General features: G+C 31.2%; 2 protein-coding genes, 1 long non-coding RNA gene and 1 pseudogene across 4 annotated transcripts; 2 read left to right on the top strand and 2 right to left on the bottom strand.

Moving 5' to 3' along the window:
• Positions 1-4,249: 4,249 nt before the first annotated feature.
• On the bottom strand, positions 4,250-5,374 carry LOC103829220 (uncharacterized protein At1g27050). Its single transcript, XM_009104872.3, has 2 exons — positions 4,771-5,374; positions 4,250-4,705 (listed from the first exon to the last, which is right to left on the bottom strand). The coding sequence occupies exons 1-2, from the start codon at positions 5,113-5,115 to the stop codon at positions 4,487-4,489; spliced, it is 564 nt and encodes a 187-aa protein (XP_009103120.1). The 5' UTR covers positions 5,116-5,374; the 3' UTR covers positions 4,250-4,486.
• A 2,030-nt stretch (positions 5,375-7,404) lies between these two features.
• Positions 7,405-10,629, top strand: LOC103829219 (protein NRT1/ PTR FAMILY 4.5). Its single transcript, XM_009104871.2, has 5 exons — positions 7,405-7,687; positions 7,853-7,964; positions 8,112-8,329; positions 9,015-9,452; positions 9,634-10,629. The coding sequence occupies exons 1-5, from the start codon at positions 7,667-7,669 to the stop codon at positions 10,597-10,599; spliced, it is 1,755 nt and encodes a 584-aa protein (XP_009103119.1). The 5' UTR covers positions 7,405-7,666; the 3' UTR covers positions 10,600-10,629.
• Positions 10,630-14,927: 4,298 nt separating this feature from the next.
• On the bottom strand, positions 14,928-21,431 carry LOC103829218 (annotated as a pseudogene).
• LOC103829216 lies at positions 18,354-19,625 on the top strand. Of its 2 annotated transcripts, none has more exons than XR_004449245.1 (3): positions 18,354-19,048; positions 19,228-19,338; positions 19,415-19,625. It is a non-coding gene; the product is annotated as an uncharacterized LOC103829216 (long non-coding RNA). The 2 variants fall into 2 exon arrangements; XR_004449244.1 differs by having other exon boundaries at positions 18,354-19,121.
• Positions 21,432-24,223: the final 2,792 nt, after the last annotated feature.

The following is a 24,223-nucleotide window of genomic DNA, read 5'->3' as shown; positions in this document are numbered from 1 at the left end:
TTATTTTTGAACATAAATATTTTATAATTACGAAAATAAAATATATAAATATATAAATTTAATACAATTTTATTATATTTAGCTCAATATAATAATTTTATTTAGCTCAATATAATAATTTTATTAATATGATTGATTATGATTATATAATAAATAAAATATTATAGATTTTTTTATTTTTAATTTTATGTAACTTAATATATTAATGTATAATAATATTTTAAACTAATTTCGAAATTAGTGAAAATATTTAAATATAATTTCGAAAATGAAGATCTTGTAAAAATCTTTTCAAACAGATTTGTTAGACTTTTAAAATAAATATATTTATATTCAAAATGAAAAGATATCAAAAGATATTATGATTAAAATAGTTTAAAAAATCAATTTATTATTAGTCTGAATTAAAATGTAATATGAATTTCTATGAATAGGTCCATTAGGTCTATTTTTTAAAAAATCACACATGAATCAAGGTTGTGACTTCTGTTTTAATATATAAGATATAGTAGGATTTATATTTTTATAAATAATTTATAAAATCAATATTAATAGACATGATTGGATTTTGTAATATTTAAAATAGTTATTATCTAATTATATTCGAATACAATTCATCAAGTAGAGTATAAAACTATTATAATTATCTTATATAAAAATTCGTTCATTATATTTTATAGTTTATAAATATTAAAAGTAATAAATAAAACATTATTAATCTTTCTATAATTTCGAGAATTAGTTGCCATAAATTGCTATTTGTAATATTCTTTAGATTGTATGGCAAGTGATGTTAAATATTTTTAAACTTACCTTAAATTTTTAGATCTAATTTAAATAAAAAAAAGTTAAAAACAATCGACGAATCAAATTATAACAATTTTTTGAAACTTCACCTATGAACGACACGTCATCAGAAATCATTAAAGTGACTTCTCATTTAATATATAGGGGGATGAATATGACTAAGGATGTTAAAATAGACTCAACCTAATAACAGCATAACCATGTATCAAAATCTTTAGTTTTAAATCATGACTTTTGAAATAAAGTTAAAATAGTTGAACATAATTAGTCCATCATAGGGTTAAGTTTAAGCCTGAGATTCATAAGGTTAAGTTTTACCCCATTTATTTGCTTCGCACAATTTTAATATAATATTTAAATATGTTTAAAATTTATTCGATTATACACATTAGGGTTTAGATCTAAGATTATTAGTTTTTATTCTATATGTTTTAGTGATACAGGAGAAATAAAGGATAAGTGTGAACTGTGAAGGATGAGAGGAGGGAATAGTTTGTTTGGAGGTTTGTTACAACGGCTTCACGCGCTTCGCGAGTCGACAGGTGTTGTTATCTGAGTGGCTGAGTTCATCTTACGGTTAGGATATAAAACAGAGTTGTGTGCTCTGATTCGATTCATTCAGAAATCATCTTGTAAACTTTCTTAAGCTTTGGAATTCTAATAAAAGTTCTTTGTTTGTTCTTTGAGGATTTAGATCTTTCTCTTTTTAGATCTATTACTAAAGAGCTACGATTTGGTGTTTCAAGAACACTAGGTCGATCATAAAGGAGTAACATCCTTTATCAGTGGTATTAGTGGTAACATAGGTTATGTTCTATCAGAGAAGGAGATGGTAGGAATGAGAGTGGAATTGAAGGCATTTTGACCAGTTTGGAGAAACAGAGGAATTTGAGTTTAGGGATTAGCTTAAGGGAGAAAGGAAAAAGCAATGGTTCCATGTATGATATGTCCCCAAATGGTTCAGTACCTTGGTCTTCGGTGATTGTGGTATGTTTCTGGTCGCTGTAAACAAATTATTCATGATGAATAAAACTGTTCACTACCTTTTCTTTCAAAAGAGGATTTCAAGAAGTTGACGGTAGAAGAAGTTCAGGTGAATATGCACAAAGTATGTATCAAGAAGCAAAATTCTTTTCAGGAACGCGAGGCTTAATTGATTTGTATAGCTGCTGAAATTTCTTCCAGTGGGTTTGTTTGTGTGAAGAAGCCTACCTGACCGTGTTCACCTCATCCCCCCAGGCCGGTCTATGGCATAAGCGGGTGAAGCCGTGGCTTAAGGCAGAAAATTTTACAAGGGCATATGTTTTTGTTGTCAATGGGATATATTTTAGTTTTTTTTTTTGCTTTTTACGAATAATTAAGGTTTGTAAGGTTTTCTTAGCTAAAATAATATTTGTGGGAATAATTAATCAGAATAACATTTGTCAGATCCTTTAGCAATATTTATAAACTTGTATTAACAAATATATTTGTTAATTTCTATTTTTGATTACAACTAAAATCCTAATTAAAAGTTAGCTACTAAATAGTTTTTTGTGTTGTCTCTTTCTTTTCTGACATTTTCCCAATTTATTTTCTATTGCTTCAATTCTTAGATCATAATCTTCGTATTGACGAGAGGTACGTGACTAATTTATTAATTTCTAAATTTTTATAAAAACTTAAAAATTGTGATGAGAGCAGTATCATGTGTTGACATTATTAGGAGTCGTTACGAGTTTGCTCTTCTTTTATGTTCACCAATCTTAATGATAGTCAGTTGAGACTGTTATTTTCGAAAAACTTGACTACATAAGTTTAAGTAGTGATTTGAAGGAAAAGAAGCAAAAAGATCGATATTTCGTTAATAAGTATTTTCTATTCTATTCTTTTTTTTTTCTTACAAACCTTTTGTGAAACTTGATTGTTTAATGGAATTTTATTTATTTTTATTACTGTTGTTATATGATTTTGGATTATATATAAACTATGTGATTTTCCTATGTTCATGCAAGGATATAAATATATACAAAATAATTAATAATTAATTAATTTTTAAGATATATATATATATATATATATATCTATCGTTATAAAAATTAGTAGTTATTTTATTTTATTTAGAAATTTTATCTTATTTGAAAACATACATTTATATATATATCATATGTAAATAGTGTTTAAATAATATATTTATTTTAGTTATATATGCAATCTAGGTTTAAAATTTTCATTGATTTACTTATTTATTTTTGGGGTTTACTGAGTTGAATTTTTACTACAACTATTTTAATTTTAAATAGCTAAAATCATATTAAATGTTATTAAAATTTTTTTTTTTTTATTTTAGATTTGTAAATATATCTTTGTAATTTTTGTCATTTATTATGTATCCTTTTGATAAAATATTAAAAATAAATTAAAATTATATTATTTTAGAAAATATATTTTTTGAATCTATTGACAAACATAATTTATTAATTCTTATCAGTTATTTAGTTTAATGTTAGTTGTAACATTAAGAAGATATTAAATTATCAATATATAAAGCAGATGGTTGATTTTGTTTCCACTTTTAATCTTTTGATCTAAACATATATATAGAAAATATTTTTGGTTGTTTTATTTTATTATTTAAGGTAAAATATTTTAAAAATTATCTTGTTTAAAAAATATATTCTTTATTAGTTATTAAATAAAATATCGAAATTATATATATATATATATATATATATACATATATAATTTCCATATTTTAGTAGTTTAAGAAAACATTATGATTAAAAAAAGGAAATTAAAAGCAAAAAATTATGAAACAAAAAGGAAAATAAAATAAAAAAATTATAATAATGGCATTATGCATAATATTTTCAATTCATTAAGAATATTTTTGTAATTAACTACTCTAAAATTAACATGGAAACTACACATAGGAAACTGACTTCTCAAATAATATTATAGAGATATAAATGCATATTTTTTTGAAATGACTTAGGAAATTATAATACGTTAGACCGGCACTGCATCCCCATGTCTGAACTTTTTCATTTTCTGCAAGACATATTCAAAGGTGGTTTGTTTATATTGAGAGAAGAAGTCTGAAGAGAATGAGATAACAGAATTGTCCACCTCCCCTTTTACCTGTCACGGCAAAAGAAACCTCTCCTGCTGCAATGTGCTTGCAGTTGTTGCTTGTTTATTAAGGGTGTTACCAAGCTTGAAAACTCTGCCATTAACTGTTCAACAAGTTCATTAACAGAGGAATGAGTTCAATTAGCTAACAGAAGGTAATTGATGCATCTATCTACACAGAAATTACCGGTAAGTAAATAAAGCATGACTCCATCATAAAGCAATTTGTATGAAAGAAAGAGATGAAGGAAGACACTGAATCACTGTCCATTAACTGGTGCGCATACCAATCTTGAGTCCTTTCTAATTATAATCCACTGCAAATAAGCAAGAGTTCGGATCATTTGATAGATTACATTCTTAAATGGTACAAAACTTTTTGACTTTTGTAGAGTTTCTAGATAGAGAAAGAACCAAGGTTTACTGTGAAAGCTCAAAAAGGAAAAAAAAAAAGACTTCGCTAAATTCGTACATATATAACATACACATCTTTGCAAAAATAAAATGGAAAAGAATCAGAGTTCTTTCACAGAGAAGAAAAAAAAGTTACTATCTTTTCTAGTAAGTGTTAAAGAATATCGTCGTAGGCTACAATATCTCTGTCTTTAACCTCCCTTCTCGTTGCCGGAGATTGACTTCTCGGGTTGACAATAGTCGACGCTAGCCTATTCCTTCTCCCATGTTTTCTTAACGACATCTCAGCTCGCACAAGCTTCGACGACAACCACGGCGACGTCTTCTCCTTTTCTTCCCCCACCAACGGATCCGTCGCCCAAGCCACCTCCAACTGCAAACACCAAATCTTATAAAACCCTAATTTCGCAACGAGCTTTGGGCGTTAAAGGTGTTTACCTTTTTGGAATCGATGGAGATACCGAACGAAGGCTCGTGACTACCGGCGATGGCGGCTTCCGCTGACTCGGCGGTGCGATACGAGACGGATCCGACTCCGTCTTTGTCGATTCGGATCCTGGAGATTGATCCGTAGATCTCGAATCGAGATTTCAGCTCCAAGACTGAGCAGTTGGCGGGAAGTCCGGAGACGACCAGAGCCGGTGGCGGCGGAGGTTTTGCGGTCGGCTTGTCGATGATCTCATTGGTTTCTAACGACGGAGGAGGTGCCCAAGGTCGCCGGCGTTTCGAGATTCGCGCCGGTGTGTGGCGGTATGTGTAGGGGTTTTCTCTCTTGCGGCTCATCTTCGCTTTACTCGATTGGTCCTCGAAAATTTGTTTTTTTTTCTTTTCTTTTTAAGAGAAATAATAAACATATTGGGCTTACCGTATATGGGCTTAACATCGGCTCAAATGCTATATATAGTACTTTTAACTTTATCTGAAGTCTTCTCTGTCAGTGTGTCACCATGTGTGAGAGTTTGAGCCAGACAAGATATATCGCTGGACCCTGTATCTCGTGTCACGTGTTATAATGCGGGGCATGAGTACTTTACTAGGATGCAGAGAAAATCTATGAGCTGTGTACTTCATAAACAAATTCAAGTTTTCTCATTTTTTCCTTTTAATCAATTGAGCCAAGTTGGTTTAGTGACATCGATGGGCCTTAAGTTTCATCTAGCCGGTAAGATATATGATAGGCTTACTGGAGTGATTTCATTTTAGTTTTGTAATTATTGAAAGATTAATATGAAAGTGAAACCATGTTTAAAGCAATTGTTTAGAAAAATTAACTGACGAGCAGAAATTCAGGGACATCAATGTGGCACATTGGGCTTGATAACTTTGGTGACTTGAAAGAATCTAATAAGTATACAGCCCATTGTGATTCTTTCGTTTCGTATGAATGTATCTTTAAAAAGTTAATTATTGCATTTCACTGGATAGCACCAAAAACTTGTTATCTATTAGTGTATCATAAATCAATGAATATGCGTATATCTGAATTGTAAACAAGGGAAAGAAAAATGGGATTTCTTACATTCATACTAGCTAGTTGTCTATTAAATTCTTCATAATTGCTTTTTTTTTTTTCATAACTGCTGAATTAGTCTTTTAGGTAGTTGAGGATAAAGATCTACAATTGAATACAACAAGTAATGATATACTGATTGTATTCGAAAAAACGTAGCATCAGGCCATCAACAAATTAACAGCATAGTGTCACGTTTCGTACACTTTTAAATTCTAAGTTGCAAGAGCTTCTTCTTCTTTCTTTTTTTGTCAACTTTCTCCTCCGGTAAGATATAGTATATGTGAATACACTTATTATAGTTGCAGACAAGTGTTTCAAGAATGACTTTAATATGCATGGTAATAAATTTACAATAATGTCAAAGAATTTTTTTTATTATATCACAAAATGATCCACATAAAGTCAAAGAAAATATCTTCAGATTTAGAGAAACTGCCAATTTTATTTCTTTTTATCTAGTAAAAATAAAAAAAAAATATTTTTATACTATATAATATCTCTTTGTATTTGTGATACATAATGTCTACCAGTCTAAATATTTAAAATTAAAATTGAAATCATTTACAAATTAAATAAGAGTAACACGCTCATTATTTTGGCTACATTGCAAGGTCAACACTATCAAGAAATTGAGTAACATGGTAAGGAATCGCTAGCTCTTCACACCGATGACACGTTTTAGATTTGTATCATTTCTTGCTGTGAAGAGATTTATACCATTTGGTCAATTTGGATTCCCCTTTTCTGTAACCCATCCAGTGGAAGGATTTGATTCGCCACTTTTCTTTGGTCCAAATCTTTTTAGATTTGGTTTGCATCCTTATCTAATAAAAATCAAACATACAGCTAAACTACCTTTAAAACAAACTAGATCCACCACTGTACTACTCGTCTAGATTCAAACAACAGACTGTAAAAACATGAAACATTAAAGCATTTGTATCTAACTACGTTAAAAAATCACCAACAAATACATAAACTATTTGAATCTAAATTTGTTAAAAGTAACATCATATTTTCTTTGACTTATTCATCAATTGTGTAAATTAAAGTAAGACTAATAATTTGAAAATTACGTATATAACATACTAATACTATATTTTATAGTATTTATTTGAATAAAAAATATCATCTCAAATTTTACAGTAGTTTTGAAATTACTGTGATTTAAAAAATTTCTGATTATTTTATATCTTGACCGGAAGTATTATCTAAGTGGGTTTATCAATTTATTAATCAACTAATGTATAAATTGTGTAGACATTCATGTGATTCAATTGTGTAGACATCAAAAACAAAATTGTGTAGACATTATCTTATTCATCACACAACGTTGTGATTTTTATTTTTATGTTCCAGAACAGTCTATTCTTTATCAGCCGTTGAAGGAAACATATATAGTAGGATTCATTTAGATGTTAAAAATCTACTATTCATAAATAGCTAACAGTCCAAGTATTATCAACGACTTTATTCCAAGTCAACATGCATACATACTTAATTTTTGCACCAGATGGCTTACCGTCATGAAATCATGGATTATCATCTAAGCCCCTAAAGTCTAGTTAGGGAAAGAAAAGGGAGCAAAAATATATATATTTATATATATATATATATATATATATATTTTTTTTTTTTTTTCTAAATCAGTGTAAAATTTTGCAATATATAAAAAGGCTTCAAGACCCTATAGTTCTTCATTCCTACTTATATATCGCTCAAGTATACAAAACACGAAAAGAAAGCATACTGTAATATCCTTCACCTCTTCTAACTTTTACTTATAAATCAAAGATCTCCTTTGTTTCTTCTCCTCAAAGTATGGGAGAGATCGAGAAAATGGTGGGTTCTTCTAGCACTTAATTCCTTTCTCTCTGTAAATTAATTTTGTAATGCTCAGTTAATGAAATAATACATAGTTTTTGTTTTGGTGATGTTCATTTCTAAAGCTTTTTTTTTTTCATTTCTAAAGCTTACTTCATTCTGTGTGGCTATTTTTAAATATAGGAAGTTGAAATGCAAGGAGAAGACTCCAAATGGGAAGGCTATGCCGACTGGAGGAATAGAGCCGCCGTGAAAGGTCGTCATGGCGGCATGCTCGCCGCCTCCTTCGTCTTGGGTTAGTCTCAACATTACAAGTTTACCCCCTTCCCTCTCGTTTTCCATAACTTTTTAAAAAATATCTTGTCCAATCTTTGTGGGAATCACGTGACTAACTTATTTGCTTGCTTTTTAATTTATTTTTCTTTGTGCGTGTATTGTAAAGCGGTGGAAGTACTGGAGAATCTAGCGTTTTTAGCGAACGCAAGCAACTTGGTTACATATTTGACGGAGTTCATGCACTTTTCGCTGTCGAGAGCAGCGAGTGAAGTGAGCGCCTTCATGGGAACGGCCTTCCTACTCGCTCTCCTCGGTGGCTTTTTCTCTGACGCCTTCCTCTCCACTTTCATCGTCTTCATCATCTCCGCCTTCATTGAGTTTATGGTACTAAGACTCCATAATTTATTCCTTTTCTTCATCAATATTCATTATAATTAGTCAACCACCAAGCTATATAACCCGTTCACACTATCTCCATGCATATAGTTTAATGTGCATGTGTGTACCTTAAAAAGATCCATTCCAAAATCGGTTATGTTGACTGAAAAAAGTTCACCACCTTTGATGCAAAACCCGAGGGACAAAGCGTGCATGCTTTGCGATAAGATGTTACGGCATCGTATCTATCCGTAGTGTTTGATTAGTGGTCCCCACTATCCATGCTGTGGAACCCTATCTCTAGGTGGGGTCGGATTCGTACTTGTGTGTGCATGTCAACTGTCGTTGTGTTTATCTGCTTTATGATCCACTTACAATCGACACTTGAGAGGGGATATTTATGACATTCACACTTTATAGTCTCTGATTCTCTGTCATGAGCTGTCGAAAGTCAAAAGATACAAACAAGTGCATTGATGTTAGTGATAATAGTGACAAATCCATCTCATAATCATAATTTGGTTGGTACATAAATATAGTATATGTAACCTTGATTTTTATTTCGTTTAGTATTTTATGTAGTAAATTGTCTTTCTACTTTTAGAATTAACTTTCACCGCAATAAAGTGATCATATTCACATCCTTATGATATTTAAATGGGATTTGATTGGGATATACGTACACGTACAGGGACTAATCCTTCTCACAATCCAAGCCCGTCGTCCGTCCTTAATGCCGCCGCCATGCAAGAGCTCCCCGGCGTCACCATGCGAACCCGTCCATGGTTCGAAGGCGGCGCTTCTATTTGTGGGACTGTATCTAGCGGCTCTAGGTATCGGAGGCATAAAAGGGTCGTTGCCTTCACACGGAGCAGAGCAATTCGATGAGAGTGACCCTAAAGGTCGTAAACAACGATCTACATTTTTCAACTACTTTGTTTTCTGTCTCTCATGTGGTGCACTCGTGGCCGTGACGTTCGTTGTGTGGCTCGAGGACAATGTAGGCTGGGAATGGGGATTTGGTGTCTCCACTATCTCCATCTTTCTCTCCATTCTCGTCTTTCTCTCCGGTTCGAGGTTTTATAAGAACAGGATCCCTCGGGGAAGTCCTCTCACCACAATCTTGAAGGTAACTTGAAAAAATAAGTTACAAAAATAAATGTTTTTTTGTAACTTGAAAAATAACTTAGAAAAAATAAGTTCCAAAAAAAAATAACTTGAAAAATAAGTCACAGAAAACAACAGAAAAATATACATTTTTGATGATTGTCATGAATAAGTTTTGTTTCTTAACGTGTCTCGACGCACAGGTTCTTGTCGCAGCTTCTGTAATGGGCTGCTCGAGTAAATCTTCGAGTAATGCTGTTGAGAACTTCTCTATGACCCCATCTAATCACTTGGTAGGAGAAGATCAATCAGAAGGAGCAAAGAGGGATTCCCAGTCACTAACAAATAGCTTGAGATGTCTAAACCGAGCGGTAGAGGGGAAAACGGTCCATAGATTGCTAGAATGCACGGTCCAACAAGTGGAAGACGTCAAGATTGTGCTCAAAATGCTTCCTATATTCGGCTGCACCATAATGCTCAATTGCTGCTTAGCTCAGCTCTCTACTTTCTCTGTCCGCCAAGCTGCCTCGATGAACAGAAAGATTGGAAACCTAGTGGTTCCCGCAGCTTCTTTACCAGTTTTTCCGGTGGTTTTCATGTTGATTCTTGCTCCAGTATATGACCATCTGATTATCCCATTTGCTAGAAGAGTTACAAAATCAGAAATGGGTGTTAGTCATTTGCAAAGGATCGGTGTAGGGTTAGTCCTTTCGATATTAGCAATGGCGGTGGCCGCTCTAGTAGAGTTAAAAAGGAAGAGAGTAGCCTCAGAAGCTGGATTGCTTGACTCAAAACAAGCCTTACCAATTAGTTTCCTGTGGATCGCGCTTCAGTATCTGTTTCTAGGATCAGCTGATCTATTCACACTAGCCGGATTGCTAGAGTTTTTCTTCACGGAAGCACCTTCTTCTATGAGATCATTGGCCACATCGCTCTCATGGGCTTCTTTGGCAATGGGGTTCTATCTAAACTCGGCGATGGTGGTGATTGTCAACAAGATGACTGGGAGTGGAGGAAGAACTCCTTGGCTTGGTGAAAAACTTGGAATTAACCGTTACAGACTAGACTTGTTCTATTGGCTCTTGTGTATTCTGAGTGTGGTTAACTTCTTACACTATTTATTCTGGGCGATGCGTTACAAGTACATATCAACTGGTGCTAGGAGGTGATTGATATATAGATACTTTTTAATCTTACAATACTGTGAAGAGTGTTCATGTTCTCTGAGTGGGCCAAGATTTTGGAATCACCCACTAGTGTAACTTGATTTAATCTATACTATTAAAGCAGGATCCTATTGTCATAATTACCTTAGCTTGCCCTTTCATTCACTAACATTGCATGTTTCATTAAGGGCAATTAAGTAATATTAATAACAAATCTATATTGGGTCATTATTTTTGGATTCAGCCCACATCAAATCTCTTTTGGACCATTTGGGCCTATTAAAAAATCAGATTCAATTCCCACTTTTTTTTTCTTTTGGGCCATTGAGTCCAAGTTCAAATAATTTTTTTCTTAACTATTCTTAATTATTATTTTTTTCTTTTCTTAATATAATTTAAGCATTCATAAAAATAATTGAATTTTTTTATTGAAAAGTATAAATCTTTATTAAAAGTATATAATTTTTTAATTAAAATATTAACCCCATAATAAAATTAATTTATCAGAGTTATACCAACTTAATTCATTAAAAAAAATAAAGTTAAAATTTTTAAACATAAATAGTCATTTAAAATGAAATACGATAAATAAAGATAAAAATTCTTTTATAAAATAAAACACAAATATATCAAAATGTGACATTTACTAAATATTTGTCAATTGAAAAAAAAACAAAAATAAACCCGCGCTTTGAAAGCGCGGGTCAAAATCTAGTAACTACTTATTATCAAATTAAATTTATTCTAACATACTCTCCGCCTTTTTCTTATTAGTCGGTATCTAATCGTTATTACCTCTAGTCACATAGAAACCCTAGTTTTGTGGGCAACACTCCAAATAACTTAGGCAGACTTATGAAACTTGCATGAGATGGAGGAAGTAAGCGAGATCTTGAACATTCCAAAAAAGATACTCTATTACGAAGTTTCCAAAATTTTATATTTGAAATTTAAAGGTGTTTTTTTCCAAAATCAAAACTTCAAATTTAAATTCAAAACTATTTGTATTTTATACTATGGTCTTTATATTTTTCATAATCAATTTAAATTCATAAAACTTTGTAAATAACTAAGCACATATATAAAAATATTACAACAATATTAATTAATAAAATATTATATTAAAATATAAATTTTAAATAGAAATAACATGATCTATATAATTAAAGCAGAATCCCGAATAGAATTATGACCTTGCTTTTCTATGATATTTACAATTACATGCCACTCCTTATTTGTAGGTTCTTTTTCAATTAGCTAAAATCTACCCAACAATTAATTTAGGAAATATTCCAAAAGTAACAATAAGGGCCTGACTGGTTCAAACGTAACGGTTGCGGTTGCAGTTGCGGAAGTTTGTGGATGCGGGCGGTTGCGGTTTCTAGCGGTTTTAAGAGATTTGTACGACATGTATTGCGGTTAAAAATTGGTGCATTTGCGGGTGACTTATGACTGGCTAATTACCAAATGCAGTAACAATCAAATAATAAATTAACAATATTTACATTTAATATAATTATAAAACTATCAAAAATCATAAAATTATAATAAATATAAAATTTATATTTAGAAAGTTATAATTCAAATTTTTTTGAAAATTTATTGAAATTGTTTTTATTATAAAATTTTATAATATTAATTAAAATATAATAGATATATTTTAATATTTTCATAATTTCACTTTTAAAATTTTTATTAAATTTTTTTACTTTTGTATATATATTGTTTTTTTTAAAAGAAAAAGAATTTACCTTCCCGCAACCGTCCGCAACCGCAAACGCTAGTTGGAGCCAGCTTTTGAATTTGTGATATTCGAAGCGGTTTGAAGCGGTTTAGAACGATTTGAGTGATTGTTGTAAACCGCCGACAACCGCTACCAACCGCAAAAACTACGTTTGCGGGTGGTAGCGGAAAAACCAGTCGCCCCCTAAAATAATTAAATCATGTATAAGAACATATCCACTACAACTTTTTTTATAATAGTTTTTTTAGAATGTTATTGTTTTGCCGATACAACATTAAACTAAACACTATCTATAATTTTAAAAAAAAAATTAGTAAAAATTATTAATTTTAAAATATTTCATATTATAAATATTTCAGAAATATCATTATATTTAAACAAATATATTAACAAACAATTTATTAATGTGCATAAAATCTTATACCTTAACATATCAACAACATTTTTTGAGTATTTGTTAAGGAAAAAATATATTCCTCATAAAAACAGTCAATATAATTTTTAACATTAATAATTATATCAAGCTTTAAAACTTTAAAATTATTTAAAAATAATGGAGGACATGTCGAATAGACAAATTATGCTATTTGATTCTCATATATATATTTATATAGAACTTTAGATAAATTTTGGAAATTAATAACACCAACAAATTATATATGTGAACATATGATATGTATGGGTTATATACGGGTCGCCAGATCAACCGATCAACCACGGGTAAGTCGGACATGAAAATACTATTTGAAACAGAAACATTATAATTAAACATCTGTACAGTTATTTTTTTAATAAAAGATTATAAATTCTTGCAAATTTATCAAAATTGTCAATAAGATTAATTCTCGTGCTTTGAAAGCGCGGATCAAAATCTAGTTAATATTAAACTTCAAGCAAGATACCATATTATTTCATAAAATTATTTCCTTAATGCATATATAATCAATTAGTGCATTTCAAAGTAAAAATGACTCTCTTTATTTTTAATTTGTAGCTTACAAAATAAAAATTGTTGAAATCAAGCAGTCTTAAACTTGTAAATACATTAAATCTGAACAAGAAAGTAAAAGAGGAAAATAAATACCGCTAAAATACTTAACTTCTATCGATGATATTAATACTCGTAAATACATTCGATCTGAATTAGAAATACTTGTACGGAAAGACATCAAAACAGCAACAACAACCATTTTTGGTTACACAAAATTTGTTTAGACAATACTTTGGAGATTTTGGAGGTTCCGGATCAAATTTACATGACTATTAGTATTGTTGTAATATTTAAATTTATGTAATAGTTATATCTTCATGTAATTTTTTAGAAGCTTTTTTGTTGTTAATTTTTTTTTGTATTATTGTTGTCTAACTCTTGTTTTAAAATATTTTAAATCTTATTTTAATGATTTATTTAATTTTAAGTGTAAAACTTGAATTTATTAAAAAAATTAAAATTTTTATGAGATATAAATTTTTTAAGGATTAATACGATAAACGAGAAAATATTTAAGAATTATAAATGTGATGTGTAATTATAGGGACCAAAATGCAAACAAAATATAAAAATTTCAAATTTGTAGTTTTGAATAGTGAAACTTTAAATATAAAATTTTACTCCTCAAAACTTTAAATTTGAAGTTTTGAATTTTTGAATTTTTTTTGGAGAACAAAAAACTTCTTTGAAATTATATAGTGTTTTTTGGAGTGCTATAAGGTTGAACATATTACTTGTTTGTGTTCTCTTTCAGAAACTGAACTGGTAACTCCTCATGAAAGCTATATATCTTTCACTCTCAATAGCTTAACAAAATTTTGATTATAAATTTGCATTGAACTTGTTTTTGCACGATTTTCTCATCAGCCTAAACAAGCTAGCCATTCAACGTGCCAAAGTAAGTGGTCATGAAGAAATAGCCGAGAATTTTGATCGTATAATATGCTCCCAGCTTTGGATATGTCTTGTATTGTTCTATGATTCTTAAAATATCCAACAAGTAAAAATAAAATACTTGTGTTATTTGTCTATTCTAGCTTTATGAAGCGTTCCAGTTTTGACCCTATGAATGTATGTCGCAGGGCTTCTGCTACTAGAATATGTAGGTACAAGTTGAAGATTCCATTGTCGCTTCAGGTATTGTTAATCATCAACTCAGGCTTTCACCTTTTAGATAGCTGCACTTTGTTGAGACCTCGGGTTGAGGACACTGTAGTAGACTTTTGTGAACAACCGCAAATCAAAACTTATTGAACAAAATAAAGAAAAAAAGCAAAAACGATTGAGGGGATTTACGGTTTGTATATTATTATGTAAATGAATAACTTTAAAATCCTTTAAACCCATATTTATATCAACTTCAAAAAATTTTCTTTTCTTTCCTTTTAAGAATACATATTTATTTTATAATGCTGAGTTTTTACTGATACACTGAGATTTTAGTCACTTTCAGACATAAGGAGATGTTGACTGAGATTTGCAACCTTAATTCTTTTTTTTTAAGTTTTGTCTTTAAAGGCGGCGGTGAGAAATTAGTTCTTTTGAACAAAAAAAACTAGTTCTAGAGAATACATACTGGAAACTAAATATTTTTTATGAACGTGTAAAAAAATCTAAGACCACATTACCGTGAAATGATGTAAAACCACATTACCGTGAAATGATGTAGTACTAGTAAGTAATCTTTAATCCACAGGAGACATGTCTCCTGAAAAGAAGGCACACACACATATATCACAGCACACACATTAAAATAGTTTTCTTGCATTACAAACCCATATGTTTGTTTTTTTTTTGAAACACACAAACCCATATGTTTACTATTGGTTTTTATTAAAGGCAGGATTGGACCAAACTGATTCTAGACATCTGAGGTGAAACGTGCGCTTTCCAAAATGTTTTTTGCGTTTCCCAAATCAAATCCATCGCGTCTATGGAACTCTTTAATCTGCATTTACGGGTATATACCTAGATCGTGAATACAATGGACCAACTAACACATATATGATGAATAATGTTGAGACTGTATCCAAAGTCTTGATAATGAAAATTGTAGTACCTGGTTATGAGGCAGATCTTTGAACTCCGGAAGAACCAAACGTTGAGTGAACTCAATGTATGAAGCCGGGATTGTTTCAGTGACCCCATCTGCAAATTCAAACGCAATCTTCTCCGAGATGGATGACACTTGTAATAGTAGACCATCTTGACTCACTGAAATACATATTTATTGACATCCAGTCCAATTATATAACAAATAAATAATAGAGCCATTCTAATGAAAAGCCAAAAAATCCCATGATCACGAGGGGAACAAACCTTTGAGAATTCCTCCGTCGTTGTTGAGTTCGAATCCCTTTTCTTCTAGATACTCTTTGATGCATTTGATGTCACTAAATTGGTGTTTGAGTCGATGAACAGAAAATGCAAGATGGTTCATCATGTAGCCGTGAACAAGTACCCATGCCGCAAAATCACTCTCTCTGCACCGTTTCATAAGTTAGCTTTTCATCAATATGTTATTTTGTTAAAATCACACCTTCTAAAGTTTATTGTACACCTATAGCACTTTTAAGCTTTTTTTACTAGATAAGTAATATTTGTTTACCGAACATTACCGAACATTACTGTTTTATGTTCATCTTTATCTTCTTCTTTTTTCTTAGACATCACTTCTCACGTAATATCTAGGAAATATAGTTAGAGAGAAAGTTATATACTTGGCAAGTTGCTGGAAGTCGGTGGATGTTGGCTTCTCCCAAATTAAAGACCCCAAAGTACTTGAAAGAACCGCTTGTTTACCTCCTTTCGGTTTTAGATACTTCCGTATTATCTCCTAATTAACAAAAACAACAAAGAATTATCAATCAATACTATTAAAACAGAAACACAAAATTGAATAAAACTTGTTTCTATATGAAATATTTTTAAAAACTATATCTTATATTAAATTTTACTACAACTTTAATATTAATAACAGCTTACCTTAAGATAGCACTAAAAAAGTTTGTGTCACAAATATAGACTATAAGAATCAAAATGACCAAAATGTTTCATTAAAGAGATAAATATACATTTATACCCCCAAGGTTAAGGTGTGAGGATTTGTGATTGAAATTAAAATTTTATAAAATAAAAAATAAATATTAAAAGTTTGAAAATAAAGTTTTAAAAATAGTTTCAAAAAGTATTTTTGAATTACAAAAAAAAATTGAATAAAATAAAAAAATTGATTTTTTTTTATAAAAAAATTCGAATTTGAAAACATACTAAAACTATAAAAAATTATTTTTTAAAAAAAAAAATATTTTTATTTATTTTTATATTTTTAGGATATTAGCGTCTTTTTACCTATTAAATGAAACATTTTGATCGTTTTTCTTTTTTATGATCTATTTTTGTGATCAAAACTTGAAAATTGTTTATTTTGGAGAATTGCCAAGGATTTAACTAACAAATCTCTAACTAAACAAGTATCTTATTTATCCAATTTGGTAATATTTGATTAAGAAATATCCACCAAAAATACCAATGTGATCCTATTAAAAATTAAAATCAGTTAATAAATCATACTAACTGTCTACCCTCTCCTCTCTAATATTCGACGGTTGGTAATTTGATTTACTATTGCTGTATTCTATGAACACTCACTGTTATGACCATCCAATATCAGATTTATCAAAACTTTGTGTGATATACTTTATTCTTCTATTATACATTGTATCACAGAAATTATGGTGAACCTACACTTGTTTGTAGTAAAATTTACTTTGACTTATACATTATATTTCATAACAGTGACATATTTAACGAAAATAATATACATCTTCCTATAACTATTCTACCATTATAATATAGTTTCATCAGAAACATAATAATATAACATTTATAAATTATATGTTTTTAATTAAAAGTTTATATTATTAGCTTATTGAGTTGACCGTGGATAAACCGTAGGTCGATAGTTTAATTAAGTTTAACATACATATTTTATATATCAATATTTTTTTAAAAAATATAGTAAGGATTCAAAATCAACTTTTCTTATTTTTCCAATTTCAGATTAAATATAATTTTTTTTTGTAACAAGTTGGAGTAAAGACATAATAAAAATACAATAAGATTAAATTAATAAGTATTTAAATATTTAAATCAAAAATCAAAATTAATTCTAAAATTTTAAAAATATCAGTTTAAATCAAATTGGATTACATATCGGTCACTCATCGGTTTAACTGGTTAACCTTAGATTTTAGCCGTTTTTACGCATTTTATCTGAGTTTTAAATAATAGACATTTTTTTAACCCAAACCGTATCATATATCTGATCACTGGATTTACCGATTTGACCGTTGGTCCGGTTCAGGTATAAAAGCGCTGATTTATATGTAAAAAATGTTTTAAATATAATATTTTTTCAAATTACAAAACATTTGTAACATTGTTAATGAAACTTTTATCACAAACTATCATGCACGGATCAAAATCTAATTAGCATTAATAACTATACATGACCGGCTTAGATATGGGGGGGGGGGGGGGGGGGCGGGGTAGAGTGCAACCGCACCGGGCCCAAGGGTCCAATTTTTTCTTAGGGGAGAATGCAACCGCACCGGGCCCAATGGTCCAATTTTTTCTTACAATTTATTTGATTTTTTTAGTTTAAAAATAGATATAAATATATTTGTAACTAAATTTTGCTATATATATTTTAAACATCTTTTAAAAAATAATTTTTTTATATAAAATAATAAATTGCATAAATAATTATATTTAAAATAATTTTTAACTCATTAAAATATTTTTGGCCAAAAAGCCATATTTTTGTTTTTCCGCTCATGGGCCCTATAAATTCTTTTGAGCCGGCCCTGATTCGCAACAATAAGATTATGTTTTTGATGATTATTCATAATCATACCTGTGATTCAGGACTTAGTTCGTCCACAAAAAGCTCAGCTATAACAAGTCGTGGCAAAGGGCCATTGCCTAGACCATGACCATCATCGGGGACGTAAATATCCGGAGGAGAAAAAGTGAGAACTCTTAGAGCATCATTATCGCTGTATGCAACTCCCGTATCTTAGCATTAACTGAATTAAAAGAAAAGGAAAATTGGGTTAATTAAGAGAAGACGTATCTTAATTAGGGGAAGGAAGAGACCGTGTTTTGAGACACGTGTTGTGTTGTGGGTGTTCAGAAGCAAACCCGTGTCTCTCTCCCTTCTTCGATTTCGCTGAAATCACAGCAACTCTCCGACGGCGATTTCTTCATCTCTCAATGATCTGATGATGGATTCGGCGTCTCTCTCGTCGGACTCGTCGTCTCTGTCGGACTTGCGTCTGTCTCGTCGGACTCGTCGTATCTCTCTCTCTCTCGATCACTTCTGATTAGTTCTGTTTTGTCTCTGTCTTTGTTGGATTAGATGGACTCGTCGTATTGACTTGTTTCTTTGATTTGGATGTCTTTTGTGGAATATATCATTCTTACAAACAGAATGATGTTGAACAATCGGATCATTTTGGTAGGGGAAGGGTTAGTAGGCCGAGCTGCATTTACAGGACATCATCAATGGATCCTAGCAGATAGTTTCAACCGCGGTGGTGTTCATCCACCTGAGGTTCAATGAGATGCTTCTCCAATTATCTGCTGGTATTCAGACCGTCGCAGTTTTTCCAGTTGTTCCTCATGGTGTTGTTCATCTCGGTTCCTCCTTGCCTGTAAGTTTCTGCAAGCAAGGAGAAGGATGGCAAAATCCAGATGCTTTGCTGAATCAAAACTTCTCTTGTATCTGTAATGTGGTCTAGTGTGAAGATATATCATTCTTCTTGGTTAGCATTATTCACTTGTTATTGACACGAGTCCTCAATCTTGGTTGTTATTGACTGTTTTGCTGTAGAACTACACTGGTGACAAGGCAATTGGGAAAGTGTGAGCAGGTCTGTTTGAATCTTGAGATAGTTTTAAACTTTTAACAATCTCTTTAGCTCTCATGCACTATCTTCGCAAGGTAAAAAGCACAATCTCAAAAAGCAGCCTTTTAGGTTCTTCAATTGAGGGTTGTTTCTGAACATCTCTTTCTACAGGTCCTTGCTTCCAAGGGATCAGTCATTTGATTTTCCTGTTGATTCAGATACAATTGAAGTCGCTGGCGGAGGAAATGTAAGTTGTCAACCTTTAGTAGACCCCAAGCTCTTACATTTGACAATATGTTTGATCTTGAAATGTATGTTAATGTCTTTCTAATAATCAATAAATTTGAAGTTTAATAACAAAATGTTTAAGATTTTTTTTTAAGAAACCTTAAATAAGAAACTTGCATTGGACCACACAAATATACCATCTCTTAAGTAAGTCTCTTAAACTCACTTTTCCAACTAAAAATTATTAAAAAAAGATTAAGAGACCCTAAATAAGTATGTGGGATAATGATGCTCTTAGTTTCTTCGTTGGAAAATCAAGCCCACCTTCAACTTTATATCCATAATCCATGAAGAAGCTCGATAAGGATTCTATTCCGTAACCCTCCACCTACACATACATACCCAAATAATAATAATTCATAAAACTGTTTTTTACCAAATCAGGTGTACTGATTTTCATTTGTTTGCCATTTCATCCATTTCGCTATAAATGATGTGTCCGAATTTATTAAAAGAAACAATTCACTCATTTCGCTATAGATAATTATTTGGGTGGCAATTATTTTGAGACTAAATACAAGTTTTGTTTTTGGTAAAAATGTTAAAAATACAAAATAAAAGTTCAGGAACGAGTGAAAAAAAAGGTTTGAGACGAGTTGACCTGTTAATTGTTCTCATCTTTTTTTTTGGGCAACTAATAATAACTTTACTTGGGCAAGTTGATTGAAGGGTAATCTCATCATATACTTTCTATTTTTATATGTAAATATCCGTTTTGATTGAACAACTATTTAAGAGGATTGAACCTTAAATATACTATTATATACATCCCGGTAATATGTTGTTTATCTATTGGACATCTAATTTATCTATGAAAGTTATATTTATATCATATAACCTAATAATGATGTCTTAGAGCATCTCCAAAACCAGTCTTAAAGTTTTGTACATTTCAAAAGCAACTTTAAAACTTTAAGTTTTAAAGTTGTGAACAGTGAAATTTTAAATATAAAATTTTACTGTCCAAAACTTATATTTGAGGTTCTTTACTTTTCATGTCCATACACGTATTTTTTTTAAATAATCTTATCATTTTTTATCATTTTAATTCTTATAATTTCATATTTCATAAAAAATTACATATATATTTAATAATTCAAATATCATATATAATGTCAAAATATTACTAAAATCTATGTAAATTTGATTAAAAACTACAAAATTCTGCACAACGTTTTCCATATAGTTTGGCTTAATCAAAAGTTATTATGAATGAATTCATTATATTATCCTTTTATGTTCAGATTTACTAAATTCATAAAAGTATTATTATAAATGATATTCGGTTGTAGATTTTATATTTATTCATAAAAGTTATATGATAATCTAAAACAATACCAATGACTATAGTGTAAATTATAAAACTTTTAAGGTTCAATATAAATTTTTGTTTTTGGAGAAGAAAACTTTCAAACCTTAAATTTGAGGTTTTGTCAAACCTTAAAATAAAGTTGTTTTTGGAGATGCTTTTAGTCTCCTATAATAATACTTATATACTAAACTGTATATTCAACAAAATAACACGTTCATTGCTTGATTATAGTACATTGAAAACATCGAATATCCACATATGTTCACTAGAGGTACAGCGTACATACCTTAAACGTCTGGAAAGTGAAGTGATCGTAGCAGATATTCTCGTTGTCCAATGACTGAACAAGCTCCCATATGGTCTTCGCTGTTGGGTTCTTCCTCAGATACGTCTTCAGTATATTCTCAAACACATTCCGAAGAAATGTTTCACTTCCTCACTGTTTCATGGTAATTATGAATTATCATAACTTTATAATATTAATTTTCTTTTGATGAACAAACCAGAATGCTAGAACGAGGGGTCGAAGGAACCCAATTGAGAAAGAACCTTGAATGATGAAGCATAGGACAAGTCGAAAGAACCCATTTAGAAAGATCGTTGTGTTATGTCGGATAAACTGAGCCTTGCTTAGCTGTTCTTATTTGTATTGTATCTCGTTGATAAAAAGACGGAGTCTCTATTATTACTACTAGGTGCTGAGACTCCGCGCAAGCGCGGAGCTGGTTACTTTGGATATTGGTGGGACGATATGATTTATGAGATGTTGGTGTTGTTTAAGATTTGTGCAAATTAAAGAATAAAATTTATCGGAAATAAGATAATAAAATTGATCATAGCTTTTGACGATTAACTCAAGTTAGAAACATCTCCCAAAACGGAAGGAAAATTCAAAAAGTATAATTAAGTAAAATATAGAGAATGTGAAAAAGACCTAAACATGAAACAGAGATCGTGGAACAATGGAAAGGGAAAGAGAAGAAGATGAAGAAGCTTACGTCAGGTATATGAAATTAAAAAGACAGATATTGTGACAGCGCAGCACCAATTTATTTGGGGGTCCATATCAAGTTATCAACTCTGTATATATCCGTTGTTTGAATAAATACTCAAAGTTTCAAACTACTTACATTACAAAATTATTTTATTTTTTCAAAATACACATTGTTTGCAGTACTTGTTAGGGAGCTCAAGGACCGTAGTAGCATATATTAAAGCTACACTAATCTTCATCGCTAAGATCACACATTGTCTACATCCTCAACGTTAGGATATTGCAAGTAACACTTCTCCTCGTCTTCCTCGTCATGGGTTCCATCTTCATCTTTTAAACTCCAAGTAACCATCTTTCAAAACACAGCACTCCACTTCTCTTCCGTCTTTAGGTTTAGCGGTGGTCTGTGACAAAATCCAGCCGTTGGATTGAAACAGAGCTCTTATATTGGCTTTGTGGTTCATAAGAGTTTCAAGAATGGTGAAACTGGAAGCATCTTGGCGAGTGGCTCTCCTTCTAAGGAGATCTGCCCCCTGTGTGAAATAGTTTAACAAAACATAAAGATTAAAATAGTTTAACAAAACATAAACGAAGGTTGACGTTTTTACATTATAAAAAAGTAATTGTGGATTTAAAATGTTTGAGCTCAAATTATGTTGGGCTCTATGTCAAAAACCTGATTTGAACTTAAAAACTGAAAATTAAAAAAAAAAACGTTAGGTTATCTTTCTTTCTTTTTTCTCCGTTGTCGGGACAGCATCACCTGTGGGATCCCTGGCCTGATTAGAGCTTAAGTTTGTGAGATTGGGGAACGATAATAGTGTGATGTGTTATTGAAGAGGATTTTACTTACATCAGTTAGGCTTCGTCCGCATCATTCTGTTGTCGTTGGTCCTCGGGTGCTTCGTCGTCGTCGGAATCTGCAAAAGAAAAGGTTTTAATTTGTTAAGTAAGATGTCTTTTATTTCTTTTAGATACGGTTGCTAAAAACATAATTCATTCAGTTTTCCTGTTTTGTTTGGAGATTGCAGGGATGAAACCGTGGATCACAGAATCTTGTAAGAAAAACAGAGAAAAATCATTAGTTGTTCATAAAAAAACCCATACACAAAACCAAAACAAAAACATGAAGACACGTTTCATATATGAACAAAGAATAAGCAAAGCAGAGTTAAAGTGATAAAAAATAAGTTAGAAACAATCATCACCAGTTCATCAAGGAGGAGAATGGTGATGCCCATAAACTCTCCATTCTTGTTAATGTTCCTGGAATCCTAGAATCGGATGAGCCGACCAACAATGGACTGAGTGGACCTTCGAAGGCGGAGAGAGTTGAAGGTGGAGTAGGGAACGGTGGCAATGGCGGCTGAAGCGGCTGGAGCAGCTGGATAAGTCATTTTCGCGACGGATGTGAGAAAGTAAAGCGATCGGAAAACTGAGAAAAAAAAGTTTGAGACAAGATGGAGCTTTTACCTCGAGGGATTCTATATATATGAGAGCCCTTAAGGCGTTCGAGGAGAAGCTAAGCGTTTGGTAGGCGCAAAACGTGCGTAGAGCCTTAAAGATCGACCATAATAGCTGATTGCCGGAAGGGGAATCGCAAGCGACGAAGGAGATGGTGAAGATGGTGGCTTCCCTAATCTTCTTAGCTTTGTCCGTATCACCACTTTGGGCAGATACAAAGCCTAATAAACAGAAACTCAATAAGCCCAAAGCCCACTTTTTGTCGAAGTCCATTCGTTACCCATCAATTTAAAAAAAAAAAAAAGAGGTGGGGTCCACGATGTTATATTAGTTTCCGACCTTAATAATATATATTAGTTTCGGCAATCAATATACATAGTATCCTTTAGTGCATTGGTATAATTGTGGGTGTTTATATCTCAATAACCTGGGTTCGAGCTACATATTTGAAACTTTTTCACGCTTTTTAAAAGTAGGACCCACAGACTGCTGACATGTCGCATCAGGTATTATTTAATAGAAATCAATGTACATAGTATCATTTAGTGCAGTGGTATAATTGTGAGTGTTTATATCTCAATAACTTAGGTTCAAGGTACAGATTTGATACTTTTTCACATTTTTTAAAAGTAGAACCCACAGACTGCTGATATGTCGCATCAGGAGGAGAGAAACTTTCCTATTATATAATAGATTATAAATATTGTTGTTTTTTGTTTGTTTGTAAACGATACTATAGATTAAAATATCAGTATTATTTATTTTGTAGTTTTTTTTGACTATTTCACTATTATCATTGCTGAACACATGATTTAGGTTATGGGCAGATTGGATCCTCTCATCCACTGGGAGAGTGGGATCGAGTTGGTTCTTAATAATATTAAATCATTCAACAAATCTGACAAGCTTATAAATTCTGTGA

The sequence above is a fragment of the Brassica rapa genome, chromosome A07 (assembly GCF_000309985.2).
Source record: "Brassica rapa cultivar Chiifu-401-42 chromosome A07, CAAS_Brap_v3.01, whole genome shotgun sequence".
In the NCBI taxonomy this organism is placed as follows: domain Eukaryota; kingdom Viridiplantae; phylum Streptophyta; class Magnoliopsida; order Brassicales; family Brassicaceae; genus Brassica; species Brassica rapa.
The sequence above is the reverse complement of the archived record's forward strand: the minus strand, read 5'-3'. Positions and strand labels throughout refer to the sequence as shown.